Source organism: Carlito syrichta, unplaced genomic scaffold (genome assembly GCF_000164805.1).
Source record: "Carlito syrichta isolate Samal-C Ts95f unplaced genomic scaffold, Tarsius_syrichta-2.0.1 Scaffold307669, whole genome shotgun sequence".
Lineage (NCBI taxonomy): Eukaryota > Metazoa > Chordata > Mammalia > Primates > Tarsiidae > Carlito > Carlito syrichta.
The window spans coordinates 1218661-1244122 of NW_007251765.1; the positions used below are offsets into that span (position 1 = coordinate 1218661).

At 42.5% G+C, this 25462-nt stretch overlaps 1 protein-coding gene across 3 annotated transcripts in view; it reads right to left on the bottom strand.

Annotated features, from left to right (window-relative positions):
• NFIA (nuclear factor I A) overlaps positions 1-25462 on the bottom strand; it is a 375784-nt gene that overhangs the window by 93736 nt on the left and 256586 nt on the right. For all 3 annotated transcript variants that reach the window (XM_021715778.1, XM_008064535.2, XM_008064534.2), the window contains exons 5-6: positions 15745-15862; positions 9485-9612 (exon numbers count right to left, since the gene is read on the bottom strand). In XM_021715778.1, the coding sequence (XP_021571453.1) occupies positions 9485-9612; positions 15745-15862 (246 nt within the window). The remainder of the gene's footprint in view (positions 1-9484; positions 9613-15744; positions 15863-25462) is intronic.

Consider the following 25462-nt stretch of genomic DNA (forward strand, 5'->3'; position numbering starts at 1 on the left):
TGTTGATGCCTGGGAGCTGCGTGGCCCAAGGACTGCTTTCTTTCTGCTCGTCCCCCCTCCCCCATGTAACAGTCTCTTATTATGGAGACTTAAAAAACTACTTTACTGGAAACATGGATGGTCAGAAAGATAGAACTTTTTTCCCATATAAACTGGTGGTTTTACATACTTGGTTATCTAATACTTAAGTAGACTCATCAATACATAGGAAAAATATGAAAATGCATGACAGAGGGATATACATCTGAAAATAATAATATTAGTGATCTGAATCACTTTTTTACAGTTTAAATGAATATATGTATATACACACATATATACTTACATGTATGCATATATACACATAGCTTAAGATAATATAAGGCCCACAGTAAGTGCTCAGTTAAATTACAATAATTACAATTACTTATAAAACATTTATATATTAAATTTTAAGCAGCGGTGACAAAATATAAGCAAATACATCTTTACCGTTGACAAACTGTGGCATTATTTGAGCCTGTGAGACAGTTACATTGTGTTCATAGACTAGAACAGGAGAAGTAAGATCACTAAAGAAATACTTCTTTGCCTTTTAATCAGAGGTTAAAACTACCTTCTATTTGGGTTCTATAAATGTTTAAATAATATTTATTAGATACAGGAAAACACCACAGTAAACTCTTAGGCAAGTTTGAGCTATTATCTATCTATCCGTCTGTCTGTCGGTCTGTCTACCGACCTGCCTACCTGTCTTTCTACTCTCATTTCTCCTCTTGCAGCTATGCTCTCTGGTTACATTTTTACCTGTTGGTGAATTTAATCTCACTTCTGACACATTCTTCTGGCTTGAGTTGAGGAGAGGAGTAAGGCAGCAGAGGTGGCTCGGAGCCTTTGTGTCGTGTGCGGGGAGCGAGCACGGGGAGAACGCCATCAGGGAAAAAGCACGGCAAAAAAATGGCTTCGTCATTTCAAAGAGGGCCACTCTGACCTGCACGATTCTCCACATTCAAGAAGACCATCGGCCTTTAATGAAGACTGTTGAAACGCGTTCATCCACCATGATCCATGTCAGTCAACCCGAGAACTGGTAAACGTGATGAACTGTAGTAACCAGCCAACCATTGGGCAACATTCTCATCCCAGGGGCAAGCTAAAAACACGATGAACTTGTGCATCAAACCAATCATTTGCCAAAAATCTCAGGCTAGCCCCTGGCAGAACTCAAGAATCGCTGATGTTTTTTATTCTTAATCTGTCCTTTTTCCTCTTTATAACACGTTTTCTTTCTCTCCTCTTGTTTCCATCCCCAGCAAGCCTGTGAAGACGGCTGTGATGAGAATAAAATGACTTTAGAGTTCCTCCTTATAATACGCCACATCCAGGCCACACGAAGAGCCTGCGCTTTGCTGCCTCAGCCTCTGGGCTGTGCTGGGAATGGTGAAGGGCACAGGACAGGGAGAAGGAGTTCACATCGAAACCTCATGTCGAAGCTCCATCTCTTCTTTCCTCCTTATTTACACAGCTTCATGTTCAAATGTGAAATTAAGAATTTGGGGATTCAGGTAATTTATTTATTCAGACAAGACCCGCTGAAATGCAGCATCTGTTTTCCTGAGAGCGTCTGCATTCATGAAACTGTGCATCTGGGTTCTCGGATGCAAGTAGGCTACACTCTGTCATTCCACTCATGCACACAGCATGCTGCTTTCTGAGCGCTTGGTCCTACTCAAAGGACACGATGAGAACTGTGTAATCACCATCTTTTTATTTATTTATTCAACAAATATTGCTTGAACAGCTACCATGTTGCCAGACTTCAGGAATAAAAACCATTTTTTGGTCATGCTTTATCATATATAGGCATATGATAAAAAGTGTATGTGTGCATGTGCAGAATATTTCTTTTCTTCTAATAGGTAACTTTTTTTTTTTCTGTTTTGAGTAGGAGTCTCACTCCATCACCCAGGTTGGAGTGCAGTGGCACACTCATAGCCACCCCAGCATCGAGCTGCTAGGCTCCGGCAATCCTTCTGCCTCAGCCTTCCAAGGAGCCGGAACTACAGGTGTGCACTACCATGCCCAGCTAATTTTTGATTTATGGTACAGATGAGGTCTTGCCAAGTTGCCCGGGCTCAAACCCGTGGGTGCAGGCAATCCACTTGCCTCGGCCTCCCAAAGTGCTGGGATTCCAGGCTAAGCCACCGAGCCTGGCCTAACAGGTAACCCTATAGACTCCAATTACAAAAGGTTGTCTCGGGTCCTTTTCTGACATCAAAAACCATAGCATTGATAAAGCAGATAAGGACATTTTTGAAGGGTGGCTAGAATGCTCATTTTGCGACACAGCTTTCCTCTCATAACCCGATTTGGGTGAAATTTCTCAGATATAGAAGGGTCACTAAAGAACAGGCCTCTTGTTACTGTTCCAATAATCCCGGTGCACCAGTCTCTAATGAGCAAGATGAGAGGAGATAACGGAAGGGGATGTTGTCACAGAACAATGCTTTCCCATTGCTCCATAAATGCAGAAGAAAAGCCAGGGCATTGATCCCATGGCAATGTTCTGTAACAGTGACGACTCCTATTCCAGCAGAAGACGGTGGGAGAGCTCATCATTTTTCCCTAGTATATGCTAATGCAGTGGTGTGTCCATGACCAATATATCGCTGTTACCAGTCTGCTGCCTTTTTACTGGCACTGATCTTGGCCTCCTCTGTGTCTCAGCTAGAAGAATGAGTTGGTAGACTTCTCCCACTCTTACAGATGATGAATGATGGCTGACAGCAAATTAGGACCAGCAGAGTGGGGAATGCCAGTGAACCTAATATGTGACGTTTAAAATTACCATGAACTAACACAAGTCAGTGAAATTCAGCCATGCTGCCAGTAGTTGTGACACTGAACCCCAGTTCTAAATGCCCTGGGTCACTGGTTGAACTATTCTTTAACAGATGCCTTTAAACAATTTTTAAAAATGGGTTTCTTTACTAGTAATTGTGATAGGAATAGAGGGTATGCTATTAGAGTACTTAATTTTGACCTTCAAAAACGAGAAAAACTTACTCTTTGGGAATAAGTTCATCTCTGAAAGTATTGAAGAAAATAACTACAGCTGAACTTACTTCTTATCAAATCTGACTTCAAGACTTTCACTGAACTGTTTGGAACTTCCAACATCTTGGCCAATGTAATTGTGGCTGTTAATCGTTTTCCAATTCTAATTCTAAGGAAGGCGTATTAGAATTCCAAATTTTTCTATAGGGAAAAATTTAAGTAGCCTCTTATGCTGATATTCAAACACAGTACTGAATTTCACTGAAAATTACTATAATTTCATGGTTTTTCACAATGAAAAAAATTAGCTTGACTTCAGGTTTGCTGAAACTGACTGATAGGTCTCAAATCTGAAAGTGGTGCAACCGTGACGTAGTCCTTGTAGCCCTCTGGACCTTTTGGTTATAAGTCCTCAATTATAAAGACACAAAGAACCTGAGAAGGGCTCACAGAACAGTCACAGAGCTGCCTTGCAACTTAGGAAGAAATGTTCTACGAAGAAGACAAGACTATCGACTGAAAGACTGAGAGACAACAAGTCTTGCTTTCAAGTGAGATGTGAACATTTCTCAGCAGATTCCCACCTAAATCCAGATTAACTGCCACCTTTTAAGGAAATTGTCCCAATTTTCCAGTCAGATTTAGCAGCTTTCTTCTACTCCTGCCATACTTAGCCCTGTCTGCTTTCAACTACCGTTTGCTGGGTGAGACGTGTCTATCTCAAAAATCCTAATGATGATATTTCACGTGTTTAGAGAACATTAACTTTTACAAAGGACTTCATTATCTCATTTGTCATAACTCTGGGAATGAGATGGAGCAGAAGTAACAGTTCCCACCTCACAGGTACTGACTGACACCTGAGGAAATGCAGAGGTTTGCCCTTGGAGATAGGGACTTGAGGGAGTCATGTCTGAACCCGCTCTAGTATACTGCATACTGCATACAGTCAGCGCTTCATATTCAATCACTTGGCTTGATTTTGATGATAATGATCAGATGACTAGCCATTCTCCTCCATGCACCAAGCACTTAAAGTGGACAGACATGAGAGAGAGAGGTGAATTTTTTTCTCTTGGAGTGAGAAATCTGGAGTCACCCGGCATACAGTCTTCTCTGATCTGTTTGAAAACAGGCTAGATTTCTACATATCAAGAATAGTTTAAAGGCATTCACATTAAATGGAAGGATAAGGGCTGGGGAACACAACAGTTAAAGTGAAGGTGACTTCCAGACAAGCACTGAGTCAGGGGAGAGCCCACTTAATGAAACAGAGAGGCAGCCTGAATCAGTACTTTTTAAACCCTAGCACGTATAAGAATCACCTGAAGATCTTATTCCAGCTCTGAATGTCCTGGTGGGGCCCAAGATTCTGTGTTCCTTTTGTTTGTTTGTTTTTTATTCGATAGATTTCTGAGGTACAAGTGCTGTTTTGTTACATGGATATACTGCACAACCATAAAGTCTGGGCTTTGCGTGTAACCATCAAGATTCCGTATTTCTAATAATCTCCCAGGTGATACCATGTTGCAGGTCCTTGGACCACACTTTGGGTAGCAAGGGTCTGAGGTGTCTGAAATGATGGTGCCTTACGATTACATAAGAGAAAATTTGATATGGAAATCTGAAGATTTTTACAGGTAATTCAGGGACATTGTTTAAACTATATAAGATGTTCTACAAAGGATTTACTATTGGGATTCTTAGTACAGGGTGAGAAAGGATTATCTTGAAAACAAAAAAAATATATTTTTCTTCTAACAAAGGTTTGATTCCCTTAAGAGAATACCCTTCCAAGGTGAGGGATATTTGCAACCAAGTTTGTGTCCTACTGCTGATGAGCAGCATTTGTAAGGTCCTTGGCTGAGCCTTAGCAATCACTTTTCTTACTACTCGCTGATAACTGGATTGGGCTGAAAGTCTGTGAATTGAAAATATAGTAAACGCCAGTTCAGAGAGTATTATTGGTAGCGAATTGTGCTTACAACTTCATCGAGAGCACCCAAAATTCTCTGCTTTATGGCTTCATGAGTTTGATTGATCCATATTGATTGAGCACCTATTATGGGCTAGAGATGGTTATGGAAGCTAAGGACACAGGAGTGGAGGAGTCAAAGTCCCACCATTCGTGGATTGCATATTCTAGAGGCAGAAAACAGACAATGAAAGTAGAAAGAGGTATGAAAAAAGAGAAGCAGGGTTATGGACTTTAGAGTGGTGGAGGGAGGGTCAGCAGTCATTTCAGATCACCGAGGGCCTTTCTGATGAGGTATTATTTAAACAACAACCTAAATGCTGGGGATTATTTGATCTTATGAGCAAAAAGATAGATAGTTTATAAACAGCTAATCCTCTTTGTTTATATATTGTGTCCTATGTGTACTTAATAATCTATATTCCTTTCCTGGATTAGGTTGTATGACAATGGTCTGGGATTAAGAAAACAGGAGATATTTCAGGCCTTTCTAATGAATTACTTATTGTTCTTTATTATGATGTTTTGACTTGAGTACAAGTCCAGGACATGAGACCTTAAAATGGAAATATAAACATTTATGGAAAAGGGGTTACTGAGGAGACAAAACTTATACTCTGGAATCAGTTTTGGTTTGAAAAAGAGATTCTGGATCTACAGATTTACCATCTGTGCGGACTTGGACAAGTCATTTAACCTTTTGTGACTCTTGGTTTTCATCTCTATAGAGGCAAGATCATGATATGTACATATTTTAAAGGCGGTTAGTTTTATTTTAACACCGCATGTATGTATGAAAGCACCATGCAGTGTCTGACACGATGCTGGTGCCTGCTCATTGGTTTCCTTCCTATTTATTTGCATGATCAGTTTCTCTGCAATTTTTCATTCATACAGATAAACAAGAGCTGATGGCATGTGCATTTTGGCTTGATAGAATTTCATAGGACTCATTTCATCGGTTCACGATGAGCTTCAAAGCTTCGAATCTAACCCAGCTTTGTGATAACTGGGAAACGAAACTAAGTGGAAGGAACAAATGCGGCATTGTAAGAGAGGCAAGAGTCAGCCTGAGGTTGTCTGATGTTTTTAAACTAACATCATCTTTAATCTCCTCGGCCCTTCTTCCCAGATAATAAGAGCTGTGCACTAAAGTGCTGAGATAAACTAGTAGGGAACAGGATACTACAAAAGACGTTGGAAAGAGCCCATGTAATTTACTGCACGTCTGGTTTGTTTTACTTTCCGAAGTCTTCCTGTTGCTCTAGCAAATCTGTCTCTTCTGGCAACCTTTGGCCCTCTTTTGGCTGGGGAGTCCTGAAAAAGCATTTGAGGGTAGGTACACAGATGTGAAGCTCTCTGAGCAAGAAGGAGGTACAGGCCTTGCATCCTGGGTCACATCAGAGCCACAAGGTATCCCTTGTCATCGTTTCAGAGAATTGTCCCAAAGGTAGGCAACCAAGTGGCTGCCCGTGCGTTCGTTCCGATCCACATAACCTCGACATATTTCTGAAGGTAATTTACATGAGTGAACCACTAAAAGCCTCCTACTCAATTAACTGCACCGCTGGGGAAACGCTATCCAGGCCTAGATAAGTATGGGAACAACATAAAGGTGTTCTGTGTGCCAAAAAGGGGATTGGGCTTGATGGAAAATCCCCAAAAAGGACCATCTGGCAGCATAAATTATCCATTTAGAATGGCTGGTGTGAGTTAATGACACCAAAGTCACCACGAACATGTGCAACATCCTTCAGTTGAGTTTTAATGTCCCCTCAGGCCTTGTTCGATGATGACTTTCTATGCTGAATATGGCCAAATGTAAATTCATCCACTGTCCTCCCCATCCAAAACATATACCATGAAACTGAATTTTTCTGTGCTGAAATGTGGACACAGAATGGAGAATCAGTTCAGAAATAAAACTGTGGGGGATTCTCTCAGAATATATAGATAAGATCGATCTCTCTCTCTCTCTTACACATACACACACACACACACACACACACACACACACACACACACACACACACACGCATCCTCCTAAAAAGGATTTAGCCATTCAACTTTAGTTATTTAATGACTACAGAGAATGCAGGTATTCAGATATTAAAATGTATAATTGTTTGAATCCTTTTTTTTTTTTTTTTTTGAGTTAGGGTGTCAGCACTCTGTTGCCAGGTTGGAGTACAGAGGCACCATCACAGCTAACTGCAGCCTTGACCTCTTGGGCTCAGGCAATCCTTCTACTTCAGCCTCCCAAGTAGCTGGGACTACAGGTCCGTGCCACCATGCCCAGCTAAAGTTTTGATTTTTTTGTAGAGATGAGGTCTTGCTATGGTGCCCAGGCTGGTCTCAAACTCCTGGCTCAAACAATGCTCCCACCTTGGACTCCAAAGTGCTGGAGTTACAAGCGTGAGTCACCATGTTGGGTCTTGAATCTTAATATACAGAAGACAATAGGAATTACTTTGAATAAAAGAGTCGCTAGGTCCAAGTACTATATGATCAACCAACCCCCACTGCCCCAAATCTGCCCTAAGATGTCCAGGTAAGGGCCTAGGAGATAGTGTCATGGTGGACAAGGCTTGTGTACATCAACTTTCTTGTACATAGAAACGTGCCTCTTGAGGATCCAGCACAAAGGTGCCAAACCCATATATCTGATTCTGATTTTCATTGAAGCAAGTAAATTGGCTAGAACTCTAATTAGCCTTTTAAGGAGGTTCAAAGAAGCTCCACGTCTTTTAATTTTGTGATTGCACACACGTGTTTCATGGGCACTACATTGAAGTTGCGCTGACACTGTGGGTAACAGCGGTGAGTGGTCAGCATGTCACTCGTGGAGGCCCGGGTTCATTTCTCAGTCACTTTAGGTGAACTGGTGTGAACACAAGTGTGGAGTGAAGCTGACCTGTGGCCTGCATAGAAGGGGCACCACACCTGGAGTGCTGTGTTGGTAAGAATTAGAAAAAGAAGGCAACGGAGGCTGGCCTCATGTAGCTGTGCTTCCGTAGGACCCGACGATGATGTGTTTCTGTGTGTTTCCTACTCCCCGACGGAGAACTCCCTGAAATCAGGGGCTGTGACCCATCCTTGAGCTTCCAGAACCTGGCACAGTGCCTCCCACGGAGAAAGTCCCCCATGAAGATTGCTGAATGAGTGAATGAATGAATGAGCTGAGTGGGAGGATCAGGCAGAGGTAAGGCAAAGAGACACTTCTGCAATTTAATAGAGGGAGCAAGATAAGAGGTCTGGGCCGTGGGGTTGGAGGTGGCTTTGCTTTATTTTGATCATGATACAGTTAGTCTAACTTGGGAGGAGGTATGCATCGCCTGTGGAGATTTCTATGGCCACCACCACAGTCAGGACGCAGACAGTTCTATCATCCCCAGATCTCCCTCATGCTACACCTTCGTAGTCACATCCTCTGAGGCTTATCTTTTGAAAAAATATTGAATAGCAGGGAAGGAAGTCAAGGTGTGTTGACAAAGGGGTTGGTTCAGAGACTTTCTTGGTGCTTGTCTGTTCTTGCTGGGAATAACTCTGAGGCAAGGGTGAGGAAGGATGGGGAAGGATAATCAGAGAACTTTTTTTGCAAACTTACTCTGTGCTAGGTAGAATTCTTAGATAACTTATGCATGCTACCTTACTTAATCCTCAGAAACACTGAAATACCTATTAATACTCTCAGATTATAAAAATGGAGACACAGGCTCAGAGAGGTTGGGTACTGGCCCACAATCACACAGCCAGGAGGAGCTGAAGCCATGGTTACACACTGTAACCCACACTTTATCCTCTATACCCGTTTGGCTTGTCATATTTGGGGAGGGGTTGAGAAAATTGCCTCTTATCCACATGGAGGTTAGACATGATGATAAAGGTTTCAAATAGCTTTTGCTACCAGAATTATTCATATTACTTCAAGACTGCAGAGCCAAGATTAGACTACCTGGTTAGACTAGGATCTGTCATTTGCTTAGTTTGGTACAGATAGGAAAAAAGATAGTTGTTCCACTTAAGTAGAAAAGCAATCATGATGATATAAAATGGGAAAAAGTATCAGAAAGTATTCTTGTTATATACAAATCAGGGTATAACCTGTAGCACAAGGGACCCATTCTCCTAAGTTATCATCCAGTTAAAAAAGTGGTGAGATTTTTATTATGATTATTAAAAGATAGCTGTAAAAACAAAACCAAAGTAAATCAAACGCTGGACTGCAGTGTAGGTAAACATGAAAGGGAAGAAAACCAAGTACTGCTCTCATTGTCTCTCATTCCAGCTGAATCACGGGCTTGCATGGCCACCCCTAGGAACGTGGCAGCCAGATGATGATACATGAACGTGTTCACCTTGGAAAAGTCAACCACCTTCAGCTTTCTTTCCTCCCTTGTGTGCACCACCTGGGAGCCCACGTGCTCCAAGCTCATAGCATTGGCTGCACGCCCGTGCCCACCCCGGGCTTACCTGGCTCCACTTCATGCCATCCGCTGGACTGACTGCCGCTTCCTGGGGAGCGCCCTTGGCCCGTATAAAATGGCTCTTCACCAGGACTGTCCATCTCATCCTCCACGGACTTGAGGCGCTTGGTGGAGCTGAAATCACAAATGGGGCATGCTTAAATGTGGTACAAACCACCTTTCTCTTGGACAGCACACCTCTGCCTGGAAGGCGGCCCAGGGAGGACACACCCGGGCAGTGTCGTGTGGTTCTGGGACTCTTTTCAGGCTGCTGTTCAGTGTGGTGAGTCACTGGATGCAGAGCAACGTTCTGGGTCTGTGCTGTTCCTGGTGTTTGGGTTGGATTTGTATTGTCACTCAAGTGGCTGCCACTGCCACATCCTGTTCCCCTTCCTTTGAGGAACTGGTGGCTGCTGGCTCCTGCTCCTGTCTCCCCCTGGAAGGGCTGGGAGAGTAAGCCCACGTATTTCCTGTCTCCACAGGTGGTGACGAGGGCCTGTCCACCAGCCATGTACCTAGACATCAATGCACTCCCTGATGGAACCCCAGAAAGGACAAAAAGGCAGGGCTCAGGATCCTTCAAGAAATGCTTGAATTGTTTTCCTTTCGCTGCATTTTGCCGCTTTCCACTTGGAGTTGTTCACTCAAAAAGGTAGTTACTGCACAGCGGGTAGACACTAGAGATGAAACAGTGAACAAAACAGACAAAAATAGGAGAAAGGAGTGCGTTGCCCCGGGAGAACAAGGAACATGGAAAAGGAGTGGCCTGTGGCCGTTATGCCCTTCCTCTCCACAGAAATTACCAAAAGGCAGCTGGATACCTTCAGGGTAGGGATTTCTGTGTTTTGGAGAGGGACAGCTGAGAAACTTTTGGAATCTCATTTCCTCCGGCTGAAGAGCTGAGTTTTTCTCCCAATTTGAGGCTTCAGGAGTGAAAAAGCAGTGAAATGCTGCCTGCTGCTATTCTCATTCTAGCTGTCTTAATTGAGAATGCCACCACCACACTACCAGAATGGGAGACATCATACCTAGTGGGAGTGCTTGGTGGGACAGCTCTTCGTCCTGGGTCAGGGAACAGAACTGTTCCGGTTTCGTTCATCGAATACCTGGCACGTACATCCTCCGGGCCAGGTGCTGTGTTAAGTGCTGGGACACGGAACGAGACACATACCAAACTGTGCCAAAGAGAAATATAGGCATCGCGACAGAACCATGTGTAGGATACAGTGGGTCACACAACAGAGGAGGAAAACAATGACAGGTCTGGGGCCAGAAGGTCTTTCCGGAGAAAATGGCTCCTGAGCTGTCTTTAAGCGTGTCAAGGAGACAGGGAAGGAAGCAGAAAAGGGCAGAGGTCAGCTGTCGTATCCCTCGGGTGGCTGTTTGGTTCCAAAAATACTGCCAACTGTCCAACTGTCACAGTCTCAAACCCCATATGTGTCTTCCACCCTTCTTTGCCCCAGGACAGCCACACAGTCTGAACCCTGAAGGGTTAACATCTGGCACTCCAGGAGACTTCCAGACCCCATGGCCCTGCAGCAGACAGCATCTGTTCTCATTGGTACGCTCACGTCACACAGGCTATCAGATACTTGGAACAGAACCCTCAAGAAGGCGGTGCATACGGGTGGAAGCAACATCTCGAGGAAAGGGTGACACATTCAGAGACTTGCCAGCTGCTTAGGACGGCCAAGTGGAAGGAGGGGCACCGTGAGAGAGGAGGGCGGAGACCGCAGAAGACAGTGCATGTCTGGACTTCCTCCCGTAAGCAACCGAGACCCCTAGAAGCAGACTAAACAGGAGGTGACATGGGAGTTCCATTTTAGAAAAGCCACTCTGGTAACTGTGTGGATGATGGACTTAGAAAGGCACAGGGAAGAGAAGCGGATGGAGCCCAGGCAGGCAGCTCAGAAGCTTTTGCCGCAATCGAAATGAAACAATGTGGAGGGTCCAATTTAAGGCAAGAAATTCCAATTATTAATGTTGCCATTCCAGTATTCTTAGCCATTAAACTCTATTCTCATTAAAACCAGACCACAGGAAAGCAACATTACTGTACCATGCTAGCTGAATATTCAAAGGAAATGTCTTTAATAGCTCATTTAATGTTCTTTGCTTGGTTTTCCTTGAAGTTCAATGAAAAATAGCCACTTGAAGAACTTTTCTATATGTTATGTAAAACGACATCTAATAGAAATCTTTTATAAGAAGGTGTACATAAAAAATTCCTTATAAAACAAAACCAGAAAAATATGGTCTCTTCGAACAAATTTCTTCTGTTTCCTTCTATTAGAAACGCAAATTATATAACATATTGCATGCCCTTCTTGCCTTGGCAACAAGGAAGCTCAGGGCTAAACTTAAGGCACAACCCTTGGTTCAGATTCCACGTGGTTTCTGGCCTCTCTTTCTATATTTAACATTACCTGTTGTGTTTGAAAGTTGAAAGCCACTTGAAATCATCTTGGAAATAGGAAGAATAAATGCTTCCCTTCCATACCTTGGCAAATAAAATGAGAGGCCTGTGTGTTCTGATGGTGCTGAAAGTCTGCAGAGGAAATGACTGTCTTTTTTTCTTTTTTTATTTAATCTCTAGTGCCTACCACACTATCTGGCTAATGGCAGATGCTCAGAAATTGTTGAATTGGGCTTAGAAACAGCCATATGAGCACAAGTGACAAGAATTCATTCAAGTATCATAATTCAGTGAGAGCCAACCCCAGATGCCAACTCCACTGTCCAACATTCTCTCACTATTGATACTTTTATGAGCTTTTAAAGCTTTTGGGCTGGGTGCAGTGGCTCACGCCTGTAAACCCAGCACCTTGGGAGGTGGAGGTGGGAGAGTAGCTTGAGCTAGGAAGTCCAGACCAGCCTAGGCAACATAGCAAGTTTTCGTCTCTAAAAAAATCCATTTTTTAAAGAAATAAGCCAGGTGTGGTAGCGCACACCTGTCGTCCCAGCTACTTAGGAGGCTGACACAGGAGGACCTCTTGAGCCCAGGAGTCAGAGGCTGCAGGAAGCCATGATCATGACACTGTACTCAAGCCTGGGCAACAAAGTGAGATCTTGATGTAAAAAAAAAAAAGTTTTTGATTTCCTTGGCATCCCCTAATAAAAGCAAACCCTCCAAGCAGGTATTAAATCCTAAAGTTGAGAGATTCTGTAGTTATTAGTGGATGCCTCAGTTTGAAAGCAAGGACTTTCAGGAGTTGGCAAGAGAGAGAAATGTCTGGAAGAGGGAGGAGCAGGACGGAGGAGAGGAAAAGACTAGGCGTGAAGGAAGTTAGCACAAGGAAGGACAGGTGGAGGGCTTCCAACCCAAAGTTTACCTACTTCACAAACTTGACAACCTGTGTGCCCTGATGAAGTCTTCTGGAATAAAAAATATATTTTATCCAAATTTTTACACTACCTTTCTATGTTTTTGGAGATGTTTACCCTGAAAGGGCATGGAATCTACTGTTAATACCAATCAGTCTCCTTTGCTTATTTCTTTTAGAAATGAATTCGGTCTTTGATTTTGCCTTCTGTTCTTCACTTTCTAACACACTGCTTCTTTTCTTCCCCAGAAACATTTTAGGAAAATAAGAAAGTGCCAGTAAGATCTCTACATAAAAGGGAGGGTACATATTCTAGGGAGTGATGTACTATCTATTCCTATATATGGAATTGGTTCTTTTATTTCTAGCGAGTCTACCTAAAAAATAAGGTATTACACCAATTCCAAATATTTGCTTAAGTCCTACTATGTTTACACATAGTAGGACCACAAGCCTTACTCAGTATCCATGAGATCACAAAACACCTCTTTCCTGAGTGTGCATAGGACCTTGAACTGAAAATTTCCATTTATTTGTCAGTCTCTATTTACCACTAGATTGTAAAGCTCCTCTTACTTGACTTTATACCCACAGTGCCGAGGACAGTATCCTTGGCGCTTAATAATGTTCACTGCTGAACTAGAAGAGTTAGACAATGGCATTCAAGGGACTTATAGTCCAGCTGGGGAGGCTGTATGCGTGCATGGCTCAAAGATGGGAGGAATCATTCACAACAGCCAATACCAAGCACCAGGGGAAAGCAGAGATGCTAGACACTCATTTCCAGGACTTCATATCCTATGGCTTCTTACTGAAAGAATTAGCCCCATTCCTAAGAGGATTCTGTGTGAAGAGAGCATGTTTTAAAAGTTCCAACAGACCCGATTTTGAAAGGAGATTCTGCCGCTGACCAGGACTGTGACTTAACGTCTCTGAGCTGCGTTACTCCGCTGTTTAAATGGCAACACTGTCTGTGTTGTAAAACTGTTGTGAAGACCAAGTCAGATCAGGTATGTAAGTCACCTAACACAGTACCTGCCGCTGAGCTGGTAACCAATTAATGTTGGCACAGCATGAACAAATATTGATTGATTGATTGATGAACTTTTCTGTATGTAAATCTGGGATATTCTTCTGGGCACATTTTCTAAACTGTACACAGATAATTTCACGGAATCTATGTATTTAAAGAATTTTTTTCGTCAAAAAATCACTCTAGGAAGAGCCTAATGAGAGTAAAACAAACATATTACTGAGTTATTAACTCCTGATGCCGTTTATAATTAGCTCCTTATCAGAGGGAGTTATTTGCAGACTATGAGAATGACACTAGCTTTTTAAATGACAGAAAGCACCAGCTTTCTGTTCAGAGTCACAACAAAAGATAACCAAACATAGCTGGAGAAGTATGTAAAAAAGATGAGAATTGAGGAAGTGAGAAATACTGCCTGGGGTATGCATGGAACATGTACAGCACACACATGAAAAACAAACAGCCCATAAACTTTTAAATTAATCGCCATCCACAAGTATTTGCAAAGCGTTTCATGTTGACTGAGTGCAATAACACGCAATGTCTCTTCTATCAGCAAACATTCAAAATCCTCAAAATGTATTAACGCCCAAATGTATTCACAAGCTCTTTCTTCTATTATAAATATACTTTGGATTTTCTACCTTTTTTCCCCTGAGAAGCTGGATACTACAATGAACCAAGGGGAACATTTAAACAATATGGAAGATGATGGTGGGATTTGGAGGTTATATTTAGGGGATAACTGTCTCTTTAACTGTCTTCAAGTTATTAGTAAAGATTAAGTTGATTTTTAAAAAAGTAATGATGTTTAAAATATATAAAAGAAGGTAAGACCAGATTTCTACCCCCCAAAATTTCCATAATCTGGCCATTGCTTTAAATCATAAAACCCTGGGACTTACTTTAGGAGGAATCTACCTTTGTCAAATGTTTTTCTGCAAAGAACACAAACATTAAAGATCGTTCTGCACCATTCTTTTCTTTGTTGTCACAGTCCAGTGCTAAAGCCAATTTGTAAAAGAATACTGTGGGTTTAATGCCTAATCCCTTTCCCTCTGGTACAGGTTATCTAGAGACAACAGGATCTTGCAAAATGCTTCATTCTGATTTTGGCTTTGTGGCTTTAAGGGGATCAGGAACCCCAGAATTGTTATCAGGTTATGCTCTTCCGGCTTTACCTTTTTTAAGGTCTCCCAGTGAAATGGGGTCTGCAGTCTAGGCCAACCTCTTCTCTGACTGCATTCACTTGTATAAGCTCATACCTGGATATCAAGTGTCAACTTGTGTAGGGTAGCTCCTATAAACTGGGTTTTGAGACTTTTGGAGGTTCATTAGGAAAAGAGCTGGGACTGAGTTGCAATGTCTGCTGTGGCCCTGCAGACTGGGACTGTCACCGGTGTCCATGTCCTGCCAGACATGCCAAAACGCCTGACCCTGTCTATAATCAAGCCTTGTGCCTCATTTCCTGAGAGCACGCTATGTCCGTCATCCATCCTTCCTCTAGGCCGTTGCTCCTGTTTTCACCCCACCCAGAATCCCTTTCCTTTTCCTTTCCGTCTCACCAAGTCTAACCACCATTCAGAGCTGAGCACAAGGCACGCTTTTTGAACAAATCTTTCTTTAACTACTTTTAGCCCACATCCCACTATTTAGCTATTTCTTATTACCTGGGATATGTGTGTGTGTGTCTGTGTGTCTGTGTGTGTGTAGGTGTGTATCTCTCTGCCCCCACACGTTACACTTGCTTTAGCTCCTCAGGGACACTGAAGGGCTGCTGGGGTCAAACTCACTGCTCTGGCATCTTCGATCACTGTGGGCCCACTGCTAACCACCCAGCAGGCCAGAGTGGAAATCAAGGTGTAAAACTAAGAGTAGCATAACCTCTCTAAGCGCCGCCCATCAAATTACCTCGTAGAGGATGTGCTGGGTAAAGACCTCCTCATTGCTCCTGGACTCATGCTGTAGTATGAAGAACTTTCCAAATCTGAGAGGGAAAAATTGGGGCCAGTTCCTGCAGCTATTGGTGCTAGAATAAAACAACAACAACGTCAGTTAAGTTCTGTGAATAAAAGATCAACGAGAGCATATTTCAATGTTGCACTTAGCACATCTTCTTTCTGCATTTATATGGTAAGCTTATCTAAAATAATCAGTAATCAACTCTGACTGCAAACAGATGTTGACCATAAAAACAGTCTATACCAGAGAGGTATATTTTTAAAATATATATCTTTCATCTTTTCTTTTTATGTAATAGTAAATTGTTACCAAAATTGCAACATTCCTGGATGCTTTTAACAAAAAAACCTCCCCATGTTTTGGTCTTAAACATTTCTTGAATAACCAGCTAGAGTATTTCCTAGCCTTTCTCATTTTGTGTGATTCAGATAGCTTCTGCTCATCTGTATTTTGGACTTTAGTGAGAACTTTAGTTCTGAACTTTAGTGAGAATGAATTCATCTTTCTAGGTCATCCACTACCAATTTCTTGTCATGTGAAATATGTAGTGACTCCTTACTCTGAATCACCTCAGCACCCACATTCATCTTTACCTAAATATTTGTCCAACCATGTAATTTAAGGCAGGGTCCTCAAACAATGGCCCTGAGCCATAGTTTTTGTAAATAAAGTTTTACAACATAGGCATACCCATTCATTCACATATTGTCTATGACTGCTACCAATCTTATATAGCAACTGTGAAATTAGTGGTGTGAGTATATTAGTGCAAATGATCTTTTTTGAAAGATAATGTAAAAACAGAAACAACAGAAACTGTATCGAGGCACTGTTTGAGAGTTAAGCCCATGTGAGTGAATATGTAAGTAAATCAAACAGGTTAATATCTACCGAAGAAAAAATAATTCAAAATATTGAGAACCGAGGACTTTTATTCATTCAACGAATGATTTTGTTGCTATTGCCAAGAACTATACTGGGTGAGGAAGGCACTTAGATGAAAGACATGAGGAGAGCCTGACGGATTAACTTAAAGACAGCTTGAGAAGTTCTTTGATAGCATTACAGATGCTCTTCGACTTACAGTGGGGTTATGTCCCAATAAATCCATTGGTTGAAAATATCATCAACCGAAATGCATTTAACACCCCTAACCTACCCAACATCATAGCTTGGTCTACTCTACCTTGAATGTGCTCAGAACACTTACATTAGCCTACAGTTGGGCAAAATAATCTAACACAAAGCCTATTTTATAATAAAATGCTGGATAACTCGTGTAATTTATTGAATACTGTACTGAAAGCAGAAAAACAGAATGGTTTGCAGTTATCTGAAGTGCAGTCTCTACTGAATGCATCTTGCTTTTGTTCCACGACAAGTCAAAGAACCATAAGCCCAGCTATCATGACTGTCTGCATTTCTAAACTGATATAGCTATACAGAAGTGGGTATCTAACCCAGCCTGGAGATAAGAGGTTCAAGGGAGTAGGAGGGTCTCAGAAAATGTGATGCCTGGGAGGAATGTTAGAAGGACAAGTAAGAAGTATGCAACAGAGAGGGAGGGAGGTTTCTAGACCTTAAATAAAGAGCATAAAGGTAAGATAACATGAAATGTTTACGGGATTTCTAATAGTTAGTGTACAATTTGTCGGGGGAGGAGGGCATGGTTAAGGTCAGGCCATGAAGGATCTGGTAGGTTTCCTTAGGGAACATAAATTTGAATCCAGCAGATTCCCCAGCCTATAAACTATGACAGCACTTATCATACTCTACTGTAACTGGGGAATCCTGGGATTATATTGTCAGCATGTACTATAATCCCTGACACCAGGATGCAGTCAGTAAACACTAGTCAAATGGAATTGGTTGCTACATTGACTTTTGTTCATTAGTCAAAGGAGAACCCACGATGGCTGGGAATGCTGTAATCAAGTTTGCACTTATAACCTAGAAAGATCCCTCCATCACTAGGGTAGACATGGGGGTGGGGGTGGTGCTTGAAGAATATAATCTGTAAACCAGAGTAGCCACTGGGGTCACTAAAACAAGGTAAGATGGGGATGGGGTCTCAATTCAAAGGATGAAAAGGAGGAGGCTGATGTCAGTGTCAGGAGTTGCAATCAAGATGTGTTGACTGCTTGACTGTCATAATAATAGGAATGCGGGCGTATGGAATGATTCAGGATTATTGCCTGGGAAAGCAGGTGAATGAAGGTGTGACGATGGAACTACGGATGCTAAGAAATGGATGGACCAACCATAGCACTTCCTTTCTGTGCCATACATTGTGTAATCTGAATGTGCGCCATTGGTACTTGACTATGGGCTTTATCACTCTTGAATTGTCTTATGTGTAGCATTTCTTTCTCAAAAGATTGAGCTGCATTTTGAAGGCAATACAGATAGGTATCATGGGGCATAAAAAGTGTAGATCTGGGCCAGCGAGAGAGATTGTCTGGAGTCCCAAAGATTGTGTTAGGGAAGTTCAAAGGCATCATAGACCCCACTGGCTTGTGAGATCAGAAAAAGGTTTGATTCCAGTAAGAGCTGGCACTTAAGCTGAGCCTCTGAGGATGGTTCAGATTTACAGGCAAAGGAGGAGGAGGCAGGGGAGGCTTTCTTAGCAAATGTTGGAGTGTATGCATAAATTTGCAGGTAGGAAGAATCAAGAGGAGGTATGAGGGAACACAAAAATTTCTAAGAATAAATACTTACCGGTTAATAGCAATGAATAAACTTTAATCCCAACTGCCAAAAAATAGGAAACTCTGAAATTCACATATACTTTCTGAATTCAAACGCATCTCGAAACATCAGGCTCTCACCAAGGAAGGGCCTTTCATTCAAAAACAAATGGAGAGGCTTGACAGTTAAGGGTAAACAGAGTTCTGATTAATCATTTTGCTAGCGATTCCCTAATTTGCTTTTCATATTAAATTTATTTGCATAATTTCCCCTTTTATTTCATAATATTTTATGTATGAAGCAGGCCGTGGAGGAGGGGCAGGGAAAGATTATTCCGGCATGGGCCTGGGTCACTCATCCTCACTCTTAGCGGCCTGACACATCAGGTACTCATGCTGTGGGCCTTCCTGGAGCTTCGAGAGCCACGCCTCTGGTTGGTTCAAGAAGAGTAATAAGGCTGACAAGTGGCAAGGGTTCGGATTTAGGTGTTCTTCACAAACTTCAGATTGAAGCTGAGGCCTCGGCTAGGTGGAGAAGCCGTTTCATTCCTGAGCTTGGAGGAAACTGCTTGTTTCTCGCTCCCTCATTCTCAGAAGGAGAGACAGAGCAAGATGTGAATGTGAGGGACCTGATTGACCAAGAGGAAAAGTCCGAGGCTTCCTACTTAGAATATCCAGCTGTATTTACATTCAACGCTTCACCTGTTATTATCCATCCTAGTCTTTTGTCTGGAAAAAAAAATTGTGTGTGTGTGTGTATTTTTTTTTGAGTTGGAGTTTCACTCCCTCACTCTGTTACCCAGGCTGGAGTGCAGTGGAACCCTTATGGCCACGGCAGCCTCAACCTGCTGGGCTCAAGCAATCCTTCCGCTTCAGCCTTCCGAGTTGCTGGAACTACAGCACGTGCTACCACACCCGGCTAATTTTTGATTTATTGTAGAGATGAGGTCTCGCCTGCCCAGGCGGGTCTCGAATTATTGTAGAGATGAGGTCTCAAACCCGTGGGCTCAGGCAATTCTCTCACCTCAGCTACCCAAAGTGCTGGGATTACAGGCTTGAGCCCAGCCTGGATTATATTTTTAAATTGTCAAGAGATACAGAATAGGTAAAGAAAAAAAACGCATGCAAAAATATTGCATGCACACCTCTCAGATATTACAAAAATAATGAAGCCCACATGAATAGCCCTTATCTTGTCCATATCCTCGCTGCTTGTGAACTACTCAGTACACTGCAACTGTAATGTCACAAATGGTACCAGGTGGCCTGGCACTTCCAAAAGGGTCTACTGGATGTCTGGTGAGTAACTTTAGATCTTAACAAACTAGTTTGCGTGTGTCTTGAATTTTAAAACATCACTAAGCTTCTGAAATAAGAATGGATTTCACAACCCGGCTAAATAATGCTAGTAATTCCCAGATCCAAACTCTGCCTGCCTTCTTCAAAAGAGTCTTGTAAAGAAACATCCCCCTGGAACTGCCTGTGTGCATGGATCACATGGAGGGCTGGATTTTGACTCAGTGACACTGTCATGACTAGAGAGAAAGCCTAACATCTGAGGGCAGGGGGTCCCTGTCAAAGTGTCCCTGCAACAGGTTGAGTATTCGTGGCGTCCCTAATCTGGAAAACAGAAAGAGCTTTTGGCAGGTCATGAGGAACTCAGGAGGTGGGCTTTGGGCAAGTTTCTCTGAATACCCATGAAGCCTTGTTTTGATAAGCACTTCATATACTGTACCTAATTTAAGCCTCAGAACAAGCTTCTCAGGAAAATGCATTTTCTAGATGAGGGGAACTTAAGCCTTGGAATGAGATTAAATAACATCCCCTCAATTACAGAGAGACAAAAAGAGTCAGGGTTGAAATGTAAGGATGCCTGACCTTGAAACCTGGTGCTTTCCTGCTGCACCACGCTGACTCTCATATATAGTACTGCCTCAAACTCGAGATAATAAAAAGGTATATAGTGCCTCTGTCCCCAAAGGTTTACAGCCTAAGTGGAATATTAAAAAGACACCTGAACATCTTACGTAATGCCAAACGTGTTAAAACTCACAAGAGAAATGCAAAGATTGTGTTAGGAAAGTTCTAAGGAGTCACAGATCCCACTGGCTTCTGAGATCAGAAAAACATTTAATTCCAGGAAAAGCTGGCACTTAGGCTGAGACTTCGAGGGTGGTTCAGACTTACAGCAGCACAGGAGGAAACAGGAGAGACTTTCTGGGCAAATGACAGAGTGTGTGCATAAGTTTGGAGGTAGGAAGTCAAACGAGTGGTCTGTGGGATCCGGGACAGTGTTTGAGTTAGGGGAGTGGTAAGACCACTTTTAGACCCGAGGGACGTTCACATGGCGACAGCAGACAGAATGCATGAAAGGGGATGAAGGTTCTGGGATTGAGGAAATCAGAGGTTGGTGCAGAAGTCCTGGCAAAAGGGAAGGGAGGCCTGAGATCTGCTGTCAAGAAAGAACAGAGACTGTTTACAGTGGACATCTGACACTCCTCCAGGATAGTACACAGGTCTAAAGGACTGGTTCCCTATTGTGCGCTACGAAAGGGCAGAAATAAATGACCAGATTCTTCTAACAAATATAAAGTATCAACAAGACGCATATAGCACAGTATACTTTTTAGCAAAAATAGTATTAAGTCCTTCTTTTGCAAATTAAGGAAATAATAAAAGTGTTAAGAATTGAATGACTTATCCGATGTCACTCAATTTCTGGCCTGCCCCGGATATCACCCTGGGTTTCTGAGGTTAAGGACAACCTGCCTTCTGGTGTGTTACAGAGATGACGAAGCCGCTGCCAATCAAATGTGAAGATGCTAAGAAAGGGCTGGACCAACCACAGCACTTCCTTTCTGTCCCATACATTGTGAAATCTGCATTTGCGCCATTTATACTTGACTGTGGGCTTTATCACTCTTGAATTGTCTCATATGTAACATTTCCTTCTAAATAGATTTGAGTTGCATTTTGAAGGCTATAAAGACTGATATTGTGGGGCATACCAAGTGCGGGTCTGGGCCAACGAGAGACTGTTTGGAGCCCCAGCTCTGCCAGTAACCGTATGTGGAACTTGGTGAACCTGCTGAAACTCTTTGGACCTCGAAATTCCAATAATAAATATGAACGTGAAGAACCGCCACTGCCACCATCACTCACCACTGCCACCACCATAGCAATTTATGAAGCATCACTTATGGGCCAGAAGTTGGGGTGAAGGCTTTAAGCATATCGTGCTATCAAATCCTCACAATACCGCTAGGAAGGAAACTGCGGCAGGCAGCGGTTCAAGAACCCTCCCGGGTTATGACGTCAGAGGTGAGCCCACATGACCTTTCATCTTGCAGACTCTAGAGCTCCTTTTGTGTTCCCAAACAGCTCACCACAGTTTTGTGTATACAGCTGATGATCAATAAATATGCTTTGTGCTTTGAACCAAAGAGAGTAAATCATTACCCTCCCCGTTTGCCCCTCTAAACTATAAATGGTATAAAATGAAACTTAGGATTCTGTAAATATGCGTAAGTCATGAGGAAGGGCTTCTTGACTTTCTTACACAGTATCGCAACTACTTTAACCTCAAGTGTTGTGTTCTACTGAGGAGTTTTTCTCGAAGAGTTGACTTGTGGAAATGGGTTCTTCAGATATTATTTCTAAGTCATTTCCTTCCCCCCACCTTTCCTGCCATGAGAAGAATGTAGTCTTTGTGTCATTTCTTAATAAATGGTTTGCTATTAAGGAATCATTATAGTAATGTGGGCTACTGGAAGAAAGGGGTTACTTTAGTAGCCAACCCTCTTAATGACCTGCTCTTCTGTACACATTAGTAGTTGGATAAGGCTGTGGTTATTGAACTTCTGCCATCCACCAGAGACAAGCTGCTCAAGCTTGCATTGTTGCAAAGAGAGAATAGAATGATGGAAAAAAAATTCTAGCCAAATTTTCAAGTTACTCTGCCTGAGAAACGACAGTGAACAGTTTCCAATTTGTTCAACAGAAGTCAGCAGGCAGTGTTAACTATGCGATCAGTATGTCCAGCCTGTGGTTAATGGTACATGTCCTCTGAGAGGATACATTCCATGAAATCTAACAAATATTTTTGGAACACTTGCAGTGAGCCAGACATTGCTCCAGAGGCTTGAGATACAATCAGCGGACAAAGATATATAAAAGCCCTGCCCTTGTAGGACTTACATTTTATTTTATTTTATTTTATTTTTTGAGTTGGAGTCTCACTCGGTCACCCAGACTGGAGTGCAGTGGCCGCTCCCGGCCACCGCAGCCTCGACCTGCTGGGGTCCGGTGATCCTCCCAGCCTCAGCCTTCCGAGTAGCCGGAATTACAGGCATGTGCAACCATGCCCGGTTGATTTTTTGATTTATTGTAGAGATGAGGTCTCGCTGCCCAGGCGGGTCTCGAACCCAGGCGGGCTCAGGCAATCCACTCACCTCAGCCTCCCAAAGGTGCGGGATTACAGGCTGAGCCACCGAGCCCAGCTAGGACTTATATTTTAAAGGTTAACCAACATTATTGTCCCTTCCTCAAATTTGCATGGAATATGGACTCACGGCAATAAGTAACTCCCTCTCCACCCTCAAAACAAAAAACTTACCAGGGTTTAACACTCAATTTCCAACTTATAAAATAACTACGAAAAAAAACCCAGACATATATTTTTCAGATTACATGATCTGAAATACTGAGACTTTGGGAACTTGGACTTTAAGACTGAGGGTGAAAAAAGTTCAGCAACAGCACACAGTTCTATGGGCCCAGCACAATTTAGTGTTGTTTTGCATTCTAGTGGCAAAGATCTTGAAGAAAGTCCATGTCACTGGCACAAAAGGACTGAACATGGGAAAATACTTGTTCTTCTTTCTATCAAAGGCACAGTTGTAAAACGCACAATGCTATGAAAACTCAAGCAAATCTGGAATCATCGTTAAAGGGAATTAACTTTGAAAAGTAATTTATGGCAAGAAAATTCAACTCTTTTGTTATCTTCCTTTTACCGTAATATGCTTCCTGAACACTGTCTATGAGAAAGGGCTTTTAGAAAGACAGAAAAAAAATTATAAGTATAGTAAAATTAACTCATTTTATCAATTTGTGCTCTCTGCCAGAGTTTCCTGACTGTGGCTACAAGGGGCTGTAAAACTGATGAATTTGCATGGAAAAAGAAACCAGTGTAAGTAATTTGTGTAAGAGGTAACACGGACATAGACTGCTATAATTCAGACACCCTGCAGATAGCAGACTGCTGCAGTGTGAGCAGTTATGGGTTAGAAAAATGACCACGCTGCAGTCAGTCTGACTTGAATGGAAATCAATCATGAAGGTACTTTCTCTGCAGCCTCCACACCACCGTCTTCAGCAACTCCTTTGCCAAGCAGATTTCTGGTCTGTAAACCCTGTGCTGAGCTCCTTCTTTTCTACCCTTCCTTTTAAAAAGGCCTGACCAAAATGCAGGCTAGGAGTATGGTTTTTCCAAATAGGAAAAAAAAGAAAGGCACTGAACTCAAGCGAGGATTTCCCTCTCTGTGGAAATGAACTTGCCTGCTATGACAAGGTTTCAGCAATGTCTTTTATGAAATGGGGTATTAGGTGCCCAAGACTGGCAGAATGTTCTTAACCCCACGAAAGGCCCCTGCGGACACAGCACTGTCTTCACACACCCCTGCCTCGTGAACACAAGTCAAGGAAGAAGTATGTTCGTGGTGGCAGAAGGGCTGCAGGCAGGTGAACAAGGGAATTTTATTTCCGAAAAAAATAGGAACAACACACAGGTACCCTCTTCTGCCCTACTCTAAATCACGAAGATGGTTTATCTTTGGCAGATAATAATTATAAGTTTGATCTGTAAATTAAGTTTATTTGGGGACTTCATTTCATTACACAAGCTGTCTTGCATCTCAAGAAACTTAGATATATACTCTATAGAGGATAACGCCTTCTCCTACTTATTTCTATAGTCCCCTCCACACACTGTGCAGAATACTTCCTATATTACATATACCACAAACAGTTATTGAACTGAACTAAAATCCTATGAGCTTGTTAATGAAAAATAGCTAACAGCTAGTATTTATCAAGTATTTATTATGTACCAGGCAACGTGCCAGGTATTTTACCTGAATTATCTCATTTAACCCTCGCTGTATCCCTACAGAATACGTATTTGTATTATTCCCATTTGCAAATGAGAAAATTAGTTGTGACGTTAAACAGCATGATTAAGATCACACAGTTCAAATAAGTGAGAGAGCAGGGAATTGAATGTAGATACTTCCTCAATGTCTGCTCAAAGAAACAGGGGTGAAACCTCCACTTCAAATCCCCCTGTCTTTCCCTTGTCATCAGTTACTAGGGAGATGAATTCAACAAGATTTAAATAGAAACATAATTACCACCTACCACGTGACTGGCAAAACTTTGATTGCATCATCCTCCGTCCCCCTTCTCTGCTTTTTCAGGTCTGTGGCCTTATGAGTGTCAGCTGGTATGCCACTGGACGGAGAGCCCTGACACTTGGTCTAACACAGCCGTCCTCGAAGTGGTTAGGCATGCTGACCGATCTCCTGCATTAGTGGCTTCTGCCTTTGGGATTGAAATTGATTTTCTGCGTTTTAGAGTATCACCGTGTCTTAGATTTTAGCTGAGGTCAAATGTGGGACCCGTCTAGTATCTGCTACAGCCTGAGCCATGGGATTAAGTCTTCCCTGACAGGGGATGGATGTGATGGCCTAAGAGGTCTCTTCGGCACAATGATCTAGAAACCAGGGAACGGCTTCTACATATAAGCCTCACAGCCAAGAGTGCCCTGGGACTACCTGACCATTAGCTGTTAGGAAACCAAACTGCATCAGGTGCCCTATCCCAACAGCCAAGTCATCCAGTTGTCTACGAAAACAGCAGTTCTCAATATTTTCACCAAGAACTGCCTCATTTTTCCCTCCTCCATCTATTTAAATATTCTG